Raw genomic sequence first — 19,295 nt, forward strand, 5'->3', positions numbered from 1 at the left:
CAATCATATTTAATCTACCTGCTCCGGTGAAAGTTCTTCATTTTTCAATAATATCAGGGAAAACTCTGCTTTGTAATTATTCAGCAAGAACTAACAACAGACATTTCTAACAAGAATAAATGAATTTCACAGTATTTTACAATACTGGGCTGGGTTCCCGGAAACCTTCTTGGCTCTACGTCGTTCTTAAGTTGTACCTTAAGATGTACCTTATCGTTAATACGTGTTTCCCGAACTGTTCTTAGTTACGTATCCCTTCTGTAAGTCATTCGTTTAGAAGGTTGGTCTGGAGCACTCTTATGGTGCGTTTACACCAACTGCGTTTCAGGCGTCAAAATCGCGTCTACCCTGCCTAGTTTGCTGCTTGAACAGTTTGAATGCATTCGCGCGTGTAGAGCGGAGTAGATGCATGGAAAAAGCAAGCATTTGACACGCGTCAGAGGCAAACTCCGCTTCTTGTGGGAGGGGCAAGTGCTATGCGGTTGTCTGTTTGCAAGATGACTGATGTTGATTGTGCCTTTATCAAGAGAGTTACCAGTTTGTATTTGGTAACCTTACTACAGGGGGAAAATAAATGGTGCGGGTCGATAAACGTCACATGACTCAAAAGTGAGGTGTATATTACAACTTACCAGGTTGCCCAAAGTCCTCACTGACACTCTTCCAAGTGAGGTCCTTTTTATTCCTGTCTCCTCTATAGAAATAACAACTTGTGTCATATAGCTTTGGGTAACTGCTTACGGACAATATCAAGCGTTGGTTGAATGAGTGACTCCGGGCGGGCCTGCCACCACAGCAGCAAGCAGGCTCCTGATTGGTTAATGCGGCGCGAAATTCCGCCAAAGTTAAAATTTTTCAACTCGGGCGTCAGCCGGAAATTCGCGTGAACCGCAAAATGCACAAAAAGCACCATTCGCTCTTACCACGCACAATGCTCAATTCGCGCCATTAACGTAAGCTAGACCCGCGAATGAGGTGGAAACGCGTCTTCCACGCCAAACGCGTCATCCTACCTCACGGTGTGCGTCAACGCGTCTTCACATTGACCTAACATTGAAATCACTCGCGCTTCATGCCTCTACCGCGGTTGGTGTAAATGCAGCATTAGCTTTACCCTATCCCTCTTGACTCTGCTAGGGGCATCACTATGATAAAAGCTTTTATACATAGCAGTCTATATAATTAAATATCTGTAAAAAAAAAGCAATAGCCAAATAGGAATATAAATAGAAAACACATTCATTTCGTTTTGGTATTTTGGTTAATGTCTTGTCATATTAATTCCAATACCTATTATAATAGGCCTACCCGATTATTTCAATAAATTGTATCATAAAATCTTGTTGCTTTCCCTAATTATGATTAGGGGTGTCACGATTCTCCAAATCCTCGATTCGATTACATTTTCGATTCTAAGGATACGATTCGATCCGATTCTCGATTTTTACATATTTTTTATATGGCATATAATTTAGACAAAAATTATATGCCATTATTTATTATTATTATTATTATAATACTTTAACATTAACATGCACATTGCACAACTCGCATGGGGGTTTGTGGGCTTCACTTAACGCGAGAGCTTGTAGAGAGAGGATTGCTTCTTGCACACACAGATCGGGCGGATGACGTGACAATTTTTTTTTTTTTATTAAATTCGGTCGACTGCTTGTTATTAGCTGTGTCCTTCTAAGCATGCGACCTCTCTGCCTTTCAAAGTGGCAGCCACAGAAGTTCAAGAAGAGAACTGAAATGAGACGGTCTAGCCTTCTGAGGACCCACAATTTGCGTCACCTGCTGCACACGCCCCCAGTAGCGCCCACCGCGCCTGTCAGCAGAAAACAGCGGAGACATTTCTGACTTATTAAAATAAATATGTAATCAGAAAAATATTAATTTATTTTATAAAATATGACACATTGATGTAGATTAATCTATTCAACAGCATATCAAATAATCAACCTAGAAATATACGCAACATAAACAGAATAATATTAAAGGATTAGTCCATTTTCTTAAAATAAAAATCCAGATAATTTACTCACCACCATGTCATCCAAAATGTTGATGTCTTTCTTTGTTCAGTCGAGAAGAAATTATGTTTTTTGAAGAAAACATTGCAGAATTTTTCTAATTTTAATGGCCTTTAATAGACACCAACATTTAATACTTAACTCAACACTTAACAGTTTTTTTCAACGGAGTTTCAAAGGACTATAAACAATCCCAAACGAGGCATAAGGGTCTTATCTAGCGAAACGATTGTCATTTTTGACAAGAAAATAAAAAATATATACTTTTAAACCACAACTTTTCGTCAAGGTCCAGTCCAGCGCGATCTAACGTAAATGCGTAATGACGTAGGGAGGTCACGTGTTACATATCTAAAACGCACATTTGCGGACCATTTTAAACAATAAACTGCCACAAAGACATTAATTAGTATCAGTTTACATACAACAACGTAGGAACGGTCCTCTTTCTCAACACATGTAAACACCGTCCACTGTCCACTGTGACCTCTTGACGTGATGACGTATTGCGGTGACGTAGTGGGGTCAGCTGGCGCATCACGACCGGATCTACACGACGAGAAGTTGTGCTTTAAAGGTGTATGTTTGTTGTTTTTGTTGTCAAGAATGACGGTCGTTTCGCTAGATAAGACCCTTATGCCTCGTTTGGGATTGTTTATAGTCCTTTGAAACTCCGTTGAAAAAAACTGTTAAGTGTTGAATTAAGTATTAAATGTTGGGTTCTATTAAAGTCCATTAAAATGAGAAAAATTCTGCAATGTTTTCTTCAAAAAACATAATTTCTTCTCGACTGAACAAAGAAAGACATCAATATTTTGGATGACATGGTGGTGAGTAAATTATCTGGATTTTTCTTTTAAGAAAATGGAATATTCCTTTAACACAAAACATAACTTATAATACTAAAACAGTGACAAGAAAAAGTTTTCTAATAAATACACACTTTTATTTAATAAAGCTTTTAATTGTTTGGGATAACCTCGGCTGTTAAGGATCCATACGTTGAGGATGCATTTTAACACAGCTCTTATCAACGCCAGCGAAGGAGGAACGTGGCAAACTCAAAAAATGAGAATTAAAAACAAAGGAAATAGAATGTCAGAAAAGGGTTGCCTGGAATAAGTTTTACAAAGTGGTAAATCAGGATGACACCAGTGCAGGCTATGTAATTTGTGCGTTTAATTTAGGCTATTTATTTATTTGTTTTTGTCCCATGTGCACCGATCGGAGACGGAGTTCACTGCTGATATTCTAGAGCTTTCTAGTCTCGCGGCTGTCATCAGCAGCGTCTTGCATCGCCCAGTCAGCGGATGGCGGGCGGGTGCTGTTTTGAAAACTGGTCAGAAACGGTGCGGATGGATGGTGGACGGATGATGAGTTTTGTTATGCGGTTGCGGATGAAATAATAGTCCATCCGCGCATCTCTAACATGGACTTAATGCACATGGACTTAATGCGCGTGTCTTGGACTCATAGCATCTGAAATAAATCCAGCATAATAAGCAGCTGCGCTTCTCTCTGTCTCACGTGCACGTGCTCGCATCTGTCCGAAGTCTGAGCATAAACTAAAGTAGTAATCCTTATGTATTTGTTCAGTTTTATGCGTTTCATGCAAGCTGAGGCAAACTATCCTTTTGTTTAAAATATAACCCGCTGCATCTTTGCGCCTCCCTCACTATCGCGCACGTGCAGAGAGCTGCGCTCTGTCCAAAGTCAGATCACGTAATCCTGTTTATGATATGCATTTCAAGGAGTTGTAGCAATAACTTACATCCCTCGTGTTTAAAATATGATCGCTTTCTGCTGGACAGATGTTTTTAAAGGCATCTCTGAGAGTTTTTTTTCCTCGCTTGCCAAGCCGACCAGACGTGAAATGGGGGCGTGGCAGCATCGACGATCCCATTTTTTATTTCGAAGTTCGGAGCTGTGACTTAATTTCGATCGATTTCGATTTAAAATCGAAATCGTGACACCCTTAATTATGATTATTATTGTTAATTCAACTTTATGAAGTGTTTTTTTAATGTTTTATAACTTTGAGGCAACTGAATGCCATATTCTTCATAAACATTTAAAAGAAACTGCTCCACTTGATTGCTGATTGTATAGTCTCCTAAGGTCAATAAAATTTCCACATTAAAACTAATCAAAGATAAAATCTAAAGCATTATTAATATATATTTTATATGATCTATATAACTCTTTCACCGCCAGCGTTTTTAAAAAAAAGTTGCCAGCCAGCGCCAGCGTTTTTCATGATTTTCACCAAAGTTTAATGCCTTCCAGAAAATGTTCTTCTTTAAATATATAAACATACAATATACCAAAATGAAAGAACAGACCCTCTGCTTTAAAAAAAAACAGTTTCATCCTACCTTCAGTGCTGCTTTTGTAATCAGCTTTTGAATATGGGTAGGTTTCTGCAAAAACACCACATTTTGAGCAAAAAGCAGAAATAATTCCATTTTTGTGACGGACTTTTCACAGAGATCCCATTCAGAGCGATCTTTAAAACAGACACGGACATGCAGCCGCTTGCCATAGGGCAATACTTCCGGGTTTAAAAAGTTCTGGAAGGGCGGAAAATCTTGTCATTGGCAGGGAAGCGTTTTCTCTTGATTGACGAGATATCTCGTCAATGGCGGCGAAAGAGTTAAGGTAGACAGATAGACAGGCTCCAGAAATGCATCCATTAAGTTTTATCTGCACTGTAAATGTGCTGCTTGTGCATCCAGTGTCCAAGTACAATAAATGTGAACTAATGAACAACAGTTTGTTTTTATATTATTTAAGTATAATGCACAGCCAAGCCAGGTGATTCGCACAACCCACCTTATTCCCCTGTGCAACGCACTTATTGGGAACCCCTGATATAAATGATCCTTTCAAGTGAAGGCATAGCGCAGTGGTTCTCAACTCCAGTCCTCGGGACCCACTGCTCTGCATATTGTGCATGTCTCCCTTATTTAACACACCTGATTCAGATCATCAGCTCGTTAGTATAGATATCTGAACTCGGTGTGTCGGATGTGGGAGGCATCCAGGATGTGCGGAGCGGTGGGTCCCGGGGACTGGAGTTGAGAACCACTGGCAGAGCGGATGCATTGAAACAGGTTTTGCATGATACGTTACGAAAAGAAGTTGCAGGTTTTGGACGGGTTTGATATAAAATGTCAAATGTTGAATTTAATTAATTGCAATTTGAAATATTTTTTACCAGATAGTACTAATAAATTTAATTTGAACTATTTCTGAAATGCATTTTTAATAAAGAACACCGCTCTCTCATAACGCAGCGAAGTACCTTAAGAATCCCGCTAGGGTACAGTTTGGGAAACACATCTAGTTAAGGTTTAACTTAAGAGTCTTCGTAGCGCGCTAAGAGACAACGTTATCGGGAAACCCAGCCCAGAGCTTGACATGCGGGTAGATTTCAGCTGTGACGGGTAAGACAGCCAATCCCACTAGCCACTTTGGCAGGTTGAATTTTTTTTTTACTTTTGGACCCCGGCTTCTCGTCTTCCTCCGGCTGTGTGGCGAGCCAGCGCGACCTCGCGTAGTTGCGTAGTGACTTCGAAAGGTCACGTGTTACATAAATGAAACGCACATTTGCGGACCATTTTAATCAATAAACTGACACAAAGACATTAATAAGTATCATTCCACATACAACAACGTCTGAACGGTCCTTTTTCTCCAACCTTGTAAACACTGGAGCGTAGTTTGATGCGTCATCTGTGACCTCTTGACGTGATGACGTATTACATGAGGTCGCGCTGGCTTGTCACACAGCTGGAGGAAAAAGAGAAATTGTGGTTTAAAAGTGCATTTTTTATTCTTGCCAACAATGACAATCGTCAATAGATAAGACCCTTATGCCTCGTTTGAGATTGTTTAGAGTCCTTTGAAACTGCACTATTAAACTGCATTAAAGGGATTATCTTTATTACTGCATTAGTTGATATCCAAAAATGAAAACTCTGTCATTATTTGCTCGCTCTCATGTTGTGACAAATCTGTATGGGTGTTTTTGTTCTGAGGAACACAAAGGAAGATGTGTTGAGAAATGTTTGTAACCAATTGTATTCTTTTTTTTTCTACTATGGAAGTGAATGGGGCTCATGATCGGTTTGGTTTCAAACATTCCTCAACATATATCCTTTTGTGGTCATCGGAGCGAAGAAGTGTATGCGGGTTTGTGGCAGCATGGGAGTGATTGAATGATGGCAGGGTTTTCATTTTTGGATATTAACTATCCCTTTAATGCAGTTAAGTGTTGGGGTCCATTGAAGTCCATTAAAATCCTGTAATGTTTTCCTCAAAAAACATAATTTCTTCTTGACTGAACAAAGAAAGACATCAACATTTTGGATGACATGGTGGTGAGTAAATTATCTGGATTTTAAGAAAATGGACTAATCCTTTAACAAATAAATTACTTTACTCAGTAAGAGGTTGTTTCGCTTTCTTAAGTTAAAAATATATTATTAGAACAAAAAAGAAAGAACAGAAAGATTTATTGAATGAGGCCGATAAAAAACGGCAATATATCGGTCAACCACTAGACTTGATACCTTATAACAAGACATTTGTCTTGTTTAGCTTTGCATTAACAAAATAGATTAGGCTATATAACAGGAAGCTAACAAATCTCTCATGATGCGGTGATGTGGCGGAGCAGCAAATCTAAATAACACGTGAGCCGGTGGACAAAAACAAACCAGACGTAAAACTATAAATACTTCAATTAGTCTGAGATCTTTATTGCCAAAACAATCAGAAATACATACAAATTAATTTTCTTGTGTATTTTACATTAAAGTCTGTAAAAGACAGTACAGGTGAAGTGAAAAAGTCCTGTGGTGACACATTAACCCTTTCCCCGCCAGTGTTTTTTTTAAAGTTGCCAGCCAGAACCAGCATTTTTAATGATTTAATGCCTTCTAGAAAATGTTCTTCTTTAAATATATAAAGACTACCTTCTACCTCCTACCTTCATTTGTTCTCTTTTATCACCTCTCAAATATGGGTGGGTTTCATCAAAAATACAAAATTTTGAGTAAAAAACTGAGATAATTGCATTTCTTATAGATCATATTCAGAACGATGATCAAAACACGTGCTGTGTCTGAACTGTTTGGGGAAAGGGGTTGCTTCCTGGTTCCTGAGCGCCATATGGTGGATAAGAGCGGTATTGCGGATTGCAGGAAAAAAATCAGGGAATAATTGGCAGGGAAGTGATTTCTCTTAATTGATGAGTTAACTTGTCTATGTCTGTGAAAGAGTTGAAAAACAAACATTCAAATATCAGTTCTTCTATTCAAATTATTATTGCAGATTAAATATTGAACCATTCGTGCACATCCATAATTCACAGAAGTGTAAAAACTGTAAAGGTAATAAAGTTACGTGAAAATTCCACTAATATTAAAGTGTAAAGAAATTCTTGATTCTCATTCTTGCCATCCAGACAAATAACAGAACCTGACTGTAAGAGGAGGAAGATTGAACAATCTGATAATCAACCACAAGACTTCAATGAAAACATGAGTCCTCATTTCAGGTGAATTATAGGATTTTATTTTATTTAGTAGTAAATGTTAGAAAATGTTGACCTTTTCTATTCTGCCTAAATTTAACATTTTACAAACCATTATGAGTCATGTGTCTTATGATACAAACATTTTGTTCTGTACATTTTTACTCTATTTGTGTAATAATCTGATACTGTATATTCATTTTTAATTTACAGTCATGACTCTGATCTTACTGAAGTCCTGAACACATTCAGATCAAATCTGAGGAAGAAGTTTGAGTGTTTGTATGAGGTAACATCAAATAAGAGAAACCCAACACTACTGAATGAGATCTACACAGAGCTCTACATCACAGAGAGTGAAAGTGGAGAGATCAGTAATGAACATGAAGTGAGACAGATTGAGACACAATCCAGAAGAACAACAACAGAGGAGACACCAATCAAATGTAATGACATCTTTAAACCTTTACCTGAACAAGACAAACACATCAGAAGTGTGCTGACAAAGGGAGTCGCTGGCATTGGAAAAACAGTCTCTGTACAGAAGTTCATTCTGGACTGGGCTGAAGAGAAAGAGAATCAGGACGTCCACCTCATATTTCCACTTCCTTTCAGAGAGATCAATTTGATGAAGAACAAAACACTCAGTCTTTTAGATCTTCTTCATCTTTTCTTCCCACAAACAAAAGAAATGGAAATCTTCAGTGATGAATATAAAGTGTTGTTCATCTTTGATGGTTTGGATGAGTGTCGTCTGTCTCTGGATTTTCACAGCAGTGTGAGGTTGTGTGATGTAAGTGAATCAACCTCAGTGGACGTGATGCTGACAAACCTCATCAAGGGGAATCTGTTTCCCTCTGCTCTCATCTGGATCACCTCCAGACCAGCAGCAGCTGATCTCATCCCCTCTGAGTGTGTTGATCGAGTCACAGAGGTACGAGGATTCACTGATCCACAGAAGGAGGAATACTTCAGGAAGAGAATCAGTGATGAGAGTCTGTCTGATCAAATCATCTCACACCTGAAGTCATCCAGGAGTCTCTACATCATGTGTCACATCCCAGTCTTCTGCTGGATTTCAGTCACTGTTCTAGAGAGAATGTTGAGTGAAGCAGAGAGAAGAGAGATCCCCAAGACTCTCACTCAAATGTACACACACTTCCTGATCATTCAGACAAACATCAAACATCAGAAGGACTATGAGAAGAAAGATGAAGACATGATCTTCAAACTGGGGAAACTGGCTTTTGAGCAGCTTGTGAAAGGCAATCTGATCTTCTATGATGAAGACCTGAGAGAGTGTGGCATTGATGTAGCAGAAGCATCAGTGTATTCAGGATTGTGTACTCAGATCTTCAGAGAGGAGTTTGGTTTGTATCAGGGGAAAGTTTACTGCTTTGTTCATCTCAGCATCCAGGAACATCTAGCAGCTCTTTATGCTCACATCTCCATCACAAACAACAACAGAAATGTGTTTAATAAAATGAAGAAACAAACTGAAAGAGAGAAGATTTCAGTGTCTGATCTGTATGAGAGAGCTGTAGATGAGGCTCTGAAGAGTAAAAATGGACGTTTTGATCTTTTTCTTCGTTTTCTTCTGGGTTTGTCAGTGGATTTGAATCAGAATCTCTTACGAGGTTTGATGACACAGACAGATCAAAGCTCTCACAGCAATGAGAAAACAGTTGAGTATATCAAGAAGAAGATCAGAAGCACTCGATCTCAAGAGAAATCCATCAATCTGTTTCACTGTCTGAATGAACTGGGTGATGATTCACTGCTGCAGGAGATTCAACATTATGTGAAATCTGGAACAGTAAGAGGAGCCAAACTCTCTTCATCTCAGTGGTCAGCTGTAGTTTTTGTGTTGTTGACATCAGAACAGAAGATGGATGAGTTTAATCTGGAGAATTTTGAGAATTTTGTTAGAAGAGGAAACAAAGCTGAAACACTGAAAGTTCTTAAGAAGCTGCTGCCTGTGATTTGTGAATCCAGATCAGTTCAGTAAGTGTAAACTTTACTCTTTAAACTTTATTAATGAAGAAAAACCTCACAAATCTTCAGTACTGCAGATGTCATACAGAGTTTAGTGTTTGATGTGTTTTCTGTATGTCTTTATTTATTCACACACAAAGACTGTGTGTGTGTGTGTGTGTGTGTGTGTGTGTGTGTGTGTGTGTGTGTGTGTGTGTGTGTGTGTGTGTGTGTGTGTGTGTGTTAGGGATGCACCGATACCACTTTTTCCATCTCCGATCCGATTCCGATACCCGAATTCTGAGTATCGGCCGATTCCGATACTACTGTATTTTTCTTGAGCAATTTAAATTACAGACAGACACGCACACAGACACACGCACACACACACACAGACACAGACACACACACACACACACACTATATAAATGTCTAAATCTAGCATAATATAATTATATTATATATAATTATACTTTTAAATTAAAAACCAATAATTTAAAATGATTTACAAGTTACAAGAACATTAGTAATTATTAACCATGGCAGTGTTTAGGAGAAAATAAAATAGGCACGTTTGATCAAATAAGTATGCTAAATATATTTTCCTTAATTGCGCAAAAAGTCACAGTAAAAAAGCTTTAGTGTGCAGATGGTTATTTTGGGAATTATGCACTTAACCGGACCTTTTATGCACATTTCGGGTGCAGAATTGATGCGCCTAAATCATATTGAGTGCGCATTCTGCGCAATACTGTGCAGCATTGATGCTCTAGAAGCGTCCTCACACTCGCATGGGAATCCTCGCTCCGCAATGGAAAGCTAAGTTCATAACTATTAAAACACAAAGAGATTTGATGCATCGTGTGCTCAGCACATACTGAATTGCATCCATCCAACAACTTACTGAGACTTTAAAAAATCAGATCTTTAAAACAGCCTACAGTTATTGAGGGTTCGTGTGTTGAATGACGCGTTTCATCCCTCCGCTTCACCTGTGAATCCTCAGCACATAGTGAATTGCATCCATCCAACAGCTTACTGAGACTTTATGAAATCAGATCTTTAATAAAGCCTAACGTTACAGTTATTGTGTGTGTTATTGTGTGTGTGCCTGTGTTGAATGACGCGTTTTTATCCGTTCGCTTCTCATCAGTGGATTAACTCAGTTTCCAAGTAAGTTACAGTGTTTCTGTGAACATGAATATTTTTAAATGTGCGTTTGTTCCTTCACATGAAGCTATTGAGTGTAAGATGACTTTGATTATAGTGCATAAAAACGTTTATGGTGCTTTTATAATACTTTGACGTTTTAATCGCTTGTCAGTGACAACCATGGGTAATGCGCAGTATCGGAATTGGATCGGTCCTGTTAGTCCGATATCCGATCCAGCAAAAAATGCCGGATCGGCCCCGATACCGATCCAGAATATCGTATCGGTGCATCCCTAGTGTGTGTGTGGGTGTGTGTGTGATTGTGTGTGTGTGTGTACTTGGCAATTGTCCCCACAAAGATAGGAAAACCAGTGTTTTTGTGACCTTGTGGGGACATTTTGATGTCCCCATGAGGAAACAAGCTTATAAATCAAACAGAATGATGTTTCTTGAAAATGTGAAGTAGAAGAAGGGTTTCTGTGATGGTTGGGGTTAGGGAATGGGGTAGGTGAAGGGGAATAGAATACAGTTTGTATAGTATAAAAACCATTACGTCTGTGGAATGTCCCCACAAAACATGGAAACCTGTGTGTGTGTGTGTGTGTGTGTGTGTGTGTGTGTGTGTGTGTGTGTGTGTGTGTGTGTGTGTGTGTGTGTGTGTGTTGCACTAACAACAATGAAATGAATTCGGAGTTTAAAGATAATCCAGGGTTTTTTCATTCCAGGTTTATTTTTATTTAGGTTGTGTTTAACCCCTTAATTTTAAATACTGATTAACAGCTGATTAAAACTTGAATCTGTATTATATCCTTCAGCTGTGATTTAATTTTGTGTACCTAAAGGTGTTACTAAACAGCAACAATGTTATTATTGTCATTCAAAGTGTAAATATATACAGCTCATACAGGTAAAGGAAATGTAACTGTGGTCTTTAGAGTCGAGTAGATCTTTATTGTCCCACATTTGTCATGGATTCATAAACAGACATCTCCAGTAGACACATGTAAGACGAACTGTAGGGATGTCCATGTATGTCATTTTTTTTTCATTTAAATTAATTCGTAGTTCTAAAAAAAAACGAGTACTCGATTAACTGGGGGCGGGACACTCAAGGGGGTGGGTCCTACGCGTCACGGTGAAAATTAAAACACTCAAAACTTAATTTTAAAGAAACTATGACAGAACACATACTAGATTATTAATGAATGTTTTTTTTTACATTTTTGTAAATTGTGATGTAGCAGTCTCAACAATACACTCGTTTCACCATGGACAAAGCTAACATATTACCGTTTATAAAACAATTTCAAACCCATTATTTCAGCTTATTAAAGAAATCTAGAAATGGAAGGGGATGTATAATGCTTGTGCACACCATGCTAATTGCTAACAGCTAGCGGGAGGTCCGGACCGTATCTTGGGAAAGTGATAGAGACTCGGGGGTTGGCTCCTCGGAAAGGCCCGGTCGGTAAGGCCTGGTCTTGGTTAGTTTGGCAAAACACTATTACTTAGTCAGTAAGTTCATGTAGAATTGTAAAATAAAGCAATTCAATATTTCTTATAACTTTCGAAAAGTTGGTAGCTGGTCACTGGCTTTGCAGGAGAAACCACACAAACTAACTAGCATAGGGTTTTGCCACCTCGTTATCAATGGCTAATGTCTGTTAAAACACACACACAAGTTCACCCGCTCGACTCGCACAAATTCGTGGACTGGATTATGTCAGTTTTTTAACGCTGCTAACAATATATAGCCTGTCTACAAACATTAATAATATTAACATTACTATTAGGGATGCACCGAATATTCGGCCACCGAAAATTTTCGGCCGAAAATGGCCCAAAAGAGCATTTTCGGTTTTCGGCCGAAAGACTTTTATCACCGAAACAATACGGCCGAAATGATGACGCAAACAGAAGCCGCGAACTGCACGTGCTTGTCTAAAGCAACATGTATGCGGTGTGGATGTATTTAACCGCAAGAAAGCCGCTAAAGAGAGCAGTTGTCTGTATGCACAGAGGCACATGCGATTGAAAGTGTCTGGTCCAGACGTGATCATCACAGTGAGTACGCCCTTCAAAGATTCAGAACTCTTGGTGTGTAAACTTCAGAGAGAGTCGCGCAAATGTGTCTCATATTGTAGTCCATTAGCATACATTTGCCGAATTAAGCAATGAAAAACAACGTAACGTTTGCATGCTGCGCTGTTTGGGGTTTGTCCTCGGACTCTGTGTGCGCGCGCGTAAGTCCCCTCAATAGTGCACACACGAGTGAGACGCAAACAAGCGAACATAAAATCTTTGTGTTATTGACAGGGCACATATAAACAAAATGATCTCCACAGTATTCTTTTTCTAATAAAAACATTTTTATATGTCTTAAGTGTATGTATAGATTTCAGTCAGAAACCAGTCTCTGCTTATTTAAAGAGACAGTAGGCTCAGTTAACCTACTTAAGTCTGTGTCATTAATGTTAATCAAACAACCCAAGACAAAGAGAAAATCACTTCTGTAGATCTAAAAATAGTAATATATTTAATTTATACAATAAAGACAGTGTTATAACTCATTTAATTTGATTTCTGTACCTAATGTTAGCACTTATTAATGTGCAACTTTGTTCTTTTTTATAAATGTCTTTGTTTTATTTTTTATAATTTTCTATATTTCGTTATTTTTTTTTCAATTTCTTTATTTGTTATTAGATTTTCTCCACAACCTTTCAACTGATCTTAAAAATAATCCGATCTGTTACTCAAAAACTGTAATGTGATCCAAACCGTGAGTTTTGTTATCCGTCACACTACCCTAGTAAAGTTAGTACACAGTGATAGCCATAAATGCATTTGTACTAATAATTGGCATAATAATTTATTTCGGTGTTTCGGTTTCGGTTTTTCGGCCTTGGTTTCCTCTTTTTCGGTTTTCGGTTTCGGCCAAGAATTTTCATTTCGGTGCATCCCTAATTACTATATATTGTTTCAAAGTCTACGTGTTAAGCATCAGTGTATGGTCTCTGTTTTGAGATACATGTGTGAATAACCTGTGAAAATCGTCTAGAATACATCCAATGACCATTTTTGCGAAATCTGAGACTCAAGACAGAGGACATTCAGAAACCTGTATCTCACTCAAAACAGCATGGATGGATTTTTTTCCAAGTTTGAATGCTTGTGGAAGCACCAGAGACACAAAAGAACACCATATTATGAAAAACCCAGTGTTTCATAATATGGGCTTTAAGTCTTTTGATATTATCTTTGTGATTAGTTTGTCTCGTGTCGTCCCCTTACCTGTTCTCAGTCAAGATATGCTTGTATCGGTCTCTAGTATCTCTTGAAATTTGATGTTTAAATATGAGATGATATAAGGGAACTTGTGACCAAAATTGGACAGTTGTTGCCTGGTCTGATGAGTCTTGATTCCTGTTGAGACATGTAGATGGTAGAGTCAGAATTTGTTGTAAACAGAAAGAGAACATGGATCCATCATGCCTTGTTAACAGGCAGTTCAGGCTGGTGGTGGTGGAGTAATGGTGTGGGGGGTATTTTCTTTCCACACTTTAGGCCCCTTAGTGCCAATTGGACATCGTTTAAATGCAACAGCCTACCTGAGCATTGTTTCTGACCATGTCCATCCCTTTATGACCACCATGTACTCATCCTCTGATGGCTACTTCCAGCAGGATAATGCACCATGTCACAAAGCTCGAATCATTTCAAATTGGTTTCTTGAACATGACAATGAGTTCACTGTACTAAAATGACCCCCACAGTCACCAGATCTCAACCCTATAGAGCATCTTTGAGATGTGGTGGAATGGGAGCACTGAATCTAGCACTGAATCGATTGATTAATCGAGTAATCGGATAAAAATTGTGTGTGTGTTTTTAAACAAACCCCGGGGCTAAGAGGTTTTGTAGGCCCCCCTTCCCCTCGATTTATAGTCTCTTTTTTATAATATCTAGGTAATCTAAATCACAAAATTCTTTCAAGACATACAACAGTGAGTTTTCCCTCTTTGAGCCAGAAAACACCATAATATTGTTTTTAACATATCACTGAGTCCACTTGAGCATAAACACAAGACACTTTATTTAACAACCACACACAGCAACTTGTGGTGATAATAAAACCAAAATGTGTGAAAGTTTATATGTTTATAAGCTTTATGTATATATAGTTTGTGGAATATAATTTGCAGAAAATGCTCGCCACAGTTTTAAAAATATAATAGGTCAAAAAAAATGTTTTTTAATCAGTTATTTATTTGTAGGCTACTGAAGATATAGTATGAATTGTATTTAGTATTTATGCATACATAAGCATGTAAAACGACCAAGTATGAATATGCACAAGACAGACAGGGAACATACCTGTATATAAGATCTTTAGATAATGAGATTATAATGGTGCTATCAGATGGTTTTGTTGCTCTTTACTTTCTTAGACTTGCACCTTTACCGTTGCGTCTCTTTCTCGTCTTTCTAAACCAACAGATGTGTGTACTGTGAGCTGACGTCGGGTCAAGCTACATCGCTCCAGCTGCGCACGCGTCACTGATATAAACGCGAGTAAACTTAAACTTTATAACAACTAACAGCATTATGTGCGGGAACTCCTTTCTTAATTTAGCGGCACAGTTTCTTGTGCACGGTGGGAGAGACTTCTGCATGCCAGAGACTCAGCTGAACGAGCACAGAGAGCGAACGAGCGAGCGCGCGCACGAAAGAGAGAGAGAGCTGCACCTCACTAGTGCATTATGAAATTTCAGAAATTACTCTTTCATTTGTTGGTGGATTATTTCCCGTTTCTCTGTCACACTCAGTCTAACGTGCAGGAATGTCAAGTTGACAACGCGCACTTAATTACATTACGCGGAATAAAAAATATGTTACGTCTGACATTTTATTTCACGTTAAGTTACAACGGACCAATCAGCAGCCATGTAACGTGCAATTAGAGTGATTGACAGAAAACCCGACAAGTTACAAAACAATATGACATTTTCAGCTCGTCATGAACGCAAACTTGGGAGGCCCTTGAACTTGGGAGGCCCCTGGGCTTCAGCCCAGGTAAGCCCGTGCATTAAGGAGGCCTTGCCTGACATCAAAGTAAATATCTGCTTTATGTACATTTCTACACCTGCAGCATTTACCATTAGGCTACTAACAAATAATATATAATTTCTGGTGTGAGCCTATTTGCTATGGTAACAACCTGTGTGTATGTGTGCACGTGCACTTGTGTTTGTTTGTGCACGCGTGCTGTGCGTGAGGAAGAGTGACACCCCAGTCAGACGTTCAGTTGCTTCATTGCATTTTGGTACGGAAGAAATTGGGGCTGGGGTGATTCATCGGGTTGCTTGGTTTGCTCGATTCAAAAGATTCCTCAAGGCAAAAATTCTGCCTCGAAGCCTCGTTAAATTCCTATGACGCGCACTACACGCGCCGAGATCTGATTCACACGGACCGTTGTTCAATGTTCAGGAAGCACATCATAGCGCGTGGTACATTTTGAATTTAGTTGGCGCGATGGCGGAGCAAATATGTCCATAAACGGCAGAGAGAGAATGTCTAAAGTAGGGATGGGCATTTTCCAGTAATTTACTATTCGAATATTTAAGCTCATAAAGAACGAATATTCGAATATTCGTTTATTTTAATTATGTTAATTAAGACATGCGTCTTTTGTATTTTTCATTTTGTCATAATTTCACAGAAGGCTTATAATTAGGAAATATCCACAACAAGCTAAAGTTATAATGTGTATGTATGTATTTTTAAGTTGAAAACATTGTAAAAAATATGTATTTTTTTTACATTCTTTTTAAAAAAATATCCTACAGAAAAAAAGGCGTTAAAACCCCATGCGGAGCGAAGTCTGAGTCAGTCAAACCATTAGTTTCAAGTCGGTCGTTAGTATGAATTCATTACTGTTTGATCTTACATACATTATATTATACCAAATATTATACACTAACCCGAAATCTAAGCGAAGTTTGAGGACTTGCGAAGTTTAAAGTTTGAGGACTTGACAAAGTAGGCTATCATCATTTAAACCCTTAAACAGACTCCAAATAAGAGACCGGAGCAAACGAAAAAACACATCTACATAACCAACTGCTCAGTCGCCATTTAAATATCTTCTCAGTTTAGTTTGACATGTATTTGTGAATAAAGAAAACCGTATTTATCCTACCTGCTTCGGTGAAAGCCCTTTCTGACTAGATACAATAATGCCGGTGCTGCGGAGAAAACTCTTCCTCGTGATGATGTTTATCCGATAAAAACAACAGACGGATTGAACAAGATTGAATATCTGTGTTTAACATTATTTTACAAATAACGTAAGCTGGCTCGATACATTATTGTTGACTGTGCAACCTTGCTAACGTTAGCTTAATTTTACAACATTTTACAAAGACGGAGCTTTGCTTTAAACTGCCATGTGCAGTTATCCGGTTCATTTTCGAAAGAGCACCGCATATAATAAATGTTCTCCGTTTCATTTCGTTCTCCGTGTCTGTCTCGTTATTAACAAAATAAAGTAGACTTTATAACAGAAAGCTTACAAATCTCTCATGATGTGTTGATGCGGGCGGCGGAGAAGCACGTTTAATAACACGTGAGCCCTCACTAAACCAGCCAGTGGCCAAATACGGCGCGGCGCACAAAACCGGAGATTAAAGGAAAAACTTAAATTCGTCTGCAACCTGCATTGCCAAACAATAAGAAATACATACGAATTAATGTTCATGTATATCTTACATTTAAGTCTGTAAAAGACAGTATAGATGAAGTGAAAAAGCATTAAATAAGTCGTAACCATTTGGTGGCACATTAAAAACAAACAAACATTCGAATAGCATTTTTTAAATTCGAATTATTATTGCAGATCGAATATTCGAATATTCGAATATCCGTGCCCATCCCTAGTCTAAAGTTTGGGATCATTACATTATCATTACATTCAGCATCTGAACTGAAAACATCCACTGTTGTTTCGCCAAGCGTCGGTGAAACAAGGTAGCGTAGCTTCCGCTGATTTTAATCCCATACTGTATTTGTAGCGATGTCGTTATGTGGTTTGACTAGATATGATGTTTAGCTTTGATGTTTTTTAGTAGTAAACATATTCACGTTCAATTGCAGGATAGTATAGCTTAAAAAAGAACCCCTTCACATCTTTATGACGTAAAGTGCATGCGTGTGTGTGAAGGGGTTCTTTTTTAAGCTATACTATCCTGCAATTGAACGTGAATACGTTTAATACTTTAAAACATCAAAGCTAAACATCATATCTAGTCAACCCGCATAACGACATCGCTACCTTGTTTCATTGACACTTGGTGAAACAGCAGTGGATGTTTTCGGTTCAGATGCTGAATGTAATGATAATGTAATGATCCCAAACTTTAGACAGTCTCTCTCTGGCGTTTATGGACATATTCGCTCCGCCATCGTGCCAACTAAATTCAAAATGTACCACGCGCTATGATGTGCTTCCTGAACATTGATCAACGGTCCGTGTGAATCAGATCTCGGCGCGTGTAGTGCGCGTCATAGGAATTTAACGAGGCTTCGAGGCGGAATTTTTGCCTCGAGGGGTTTTTTGAGTCGAGTAAATCGGGTTGCTCGATGAATCGTTTCAGCCCTAATGTGCATCCTGCAAATCTCCATCAACTGCAGGATGCTATCCTATCAATATGGGCCAACATTTCTAAAGATTGCTTTCAGCACCTTGTTAAATCAATGTCACGTAGAATTAAGACAGTTCTGAAGGCGAAAGGGGGTTAAACACAGTATAGTATGGTGTTCCTAATAATCCTTTAAGTGAGTGTCCATTATACTCATAACGGGACAAGTGTCATAGCTGCATACATTTTTCAGGTTTTCACGCTGAACAGATCGTGCATCGGAGCTCCGTCGAGTTCTTCGTCTAAAAGCCTTTTTTACTATCTTATTCCTATTTATATATTAAGTTTTACCTAGGAATACTTTACCGTGAGGATTATTGAGCAGTACTACCACGTGAAACTATTTATCACTAATAAACACCCACAGTGTTAGCATATAGCCCGCTAGCTTCAACAAACGCTGCCGACTGAAGCTAGCATTTTCCGATCTAATGGCGGATTCATCTGATATATGCTTTTCTGACCTGTCCTCGCCTGAGCGGGAAGCTACGAAGGAGTTGATCGGTTTGAGCAGATCCAACGCGAGCTACAGCGCCCACTTCACCATGTCTCCGGACGTCCACAAGCGACCGAGGAATGCGACAAACGAGTACTCCACGCGATGCAGCTTTACGGACCGTAAGCGAGTGAACGGAGACGCCATTGCCCAACATGAAAGCGATCGGGAAGCTGTGGAGGAGCCGCTGCCCGGCCTTCGCAGATTCAGCATGCCCAACATCACCCTGGACCCAGACGTTCGCAGGCGACTGAGGCGTACCACAACCAAACCCCCAACGCGATGCAGCTCCGCGGAGTGCGTTCGGGTAAACAAAGACGCCATCGCCCAGCATGAAAGCGGTAAGACTCCGCTTGTTATTGTAACATGTACTACTTGCTACATGTATAGTTTAGCTT

The 19,295-nt window shown here is 38.9% G+C and overlaps 1 protein-coding gene across 1 annotated transcript in view; it reads left to right on the forward strand.

Annotated features, from left to right (window-relative positions):
* The window catches only part of LOC141361720 (protein NLRC3-like), a 60,733-nt gene that overhangs the window by 17,722 nt on the left and 23,716 nt on the right, over positions 1-19,295 (forward strand). The window contains exons 4-5 of the mRNA XM_073863415.1: positions 7,507-7,599; positions 7,789-9,579. Of these exons, the coding sequence (XP_073719516.1) occupies positions 7,507-7,599; positions 7,789-9,579 (1,884 nt within the window). The remainder of the gene's footprint in view (positions 1-7,506; positions 7,600-7,788; positions 9,580-19,295) is intronic.

Source organism: Misgurnus anguillicaudatus, chromosome 24 (genome assembly GCF_027580225.2).
Source record: "Misgurnus anguillicaudatus chromosome 24, ASM2758022v2, whole genome shotgun sequence".
NCBI classification, from domain to species: Eukaryota; Metazoa; Chordata; class Actinopteri; order Cypriniformes; family Cobitidae; genus Misgurnus; species Misgurnus anguillicaudatus.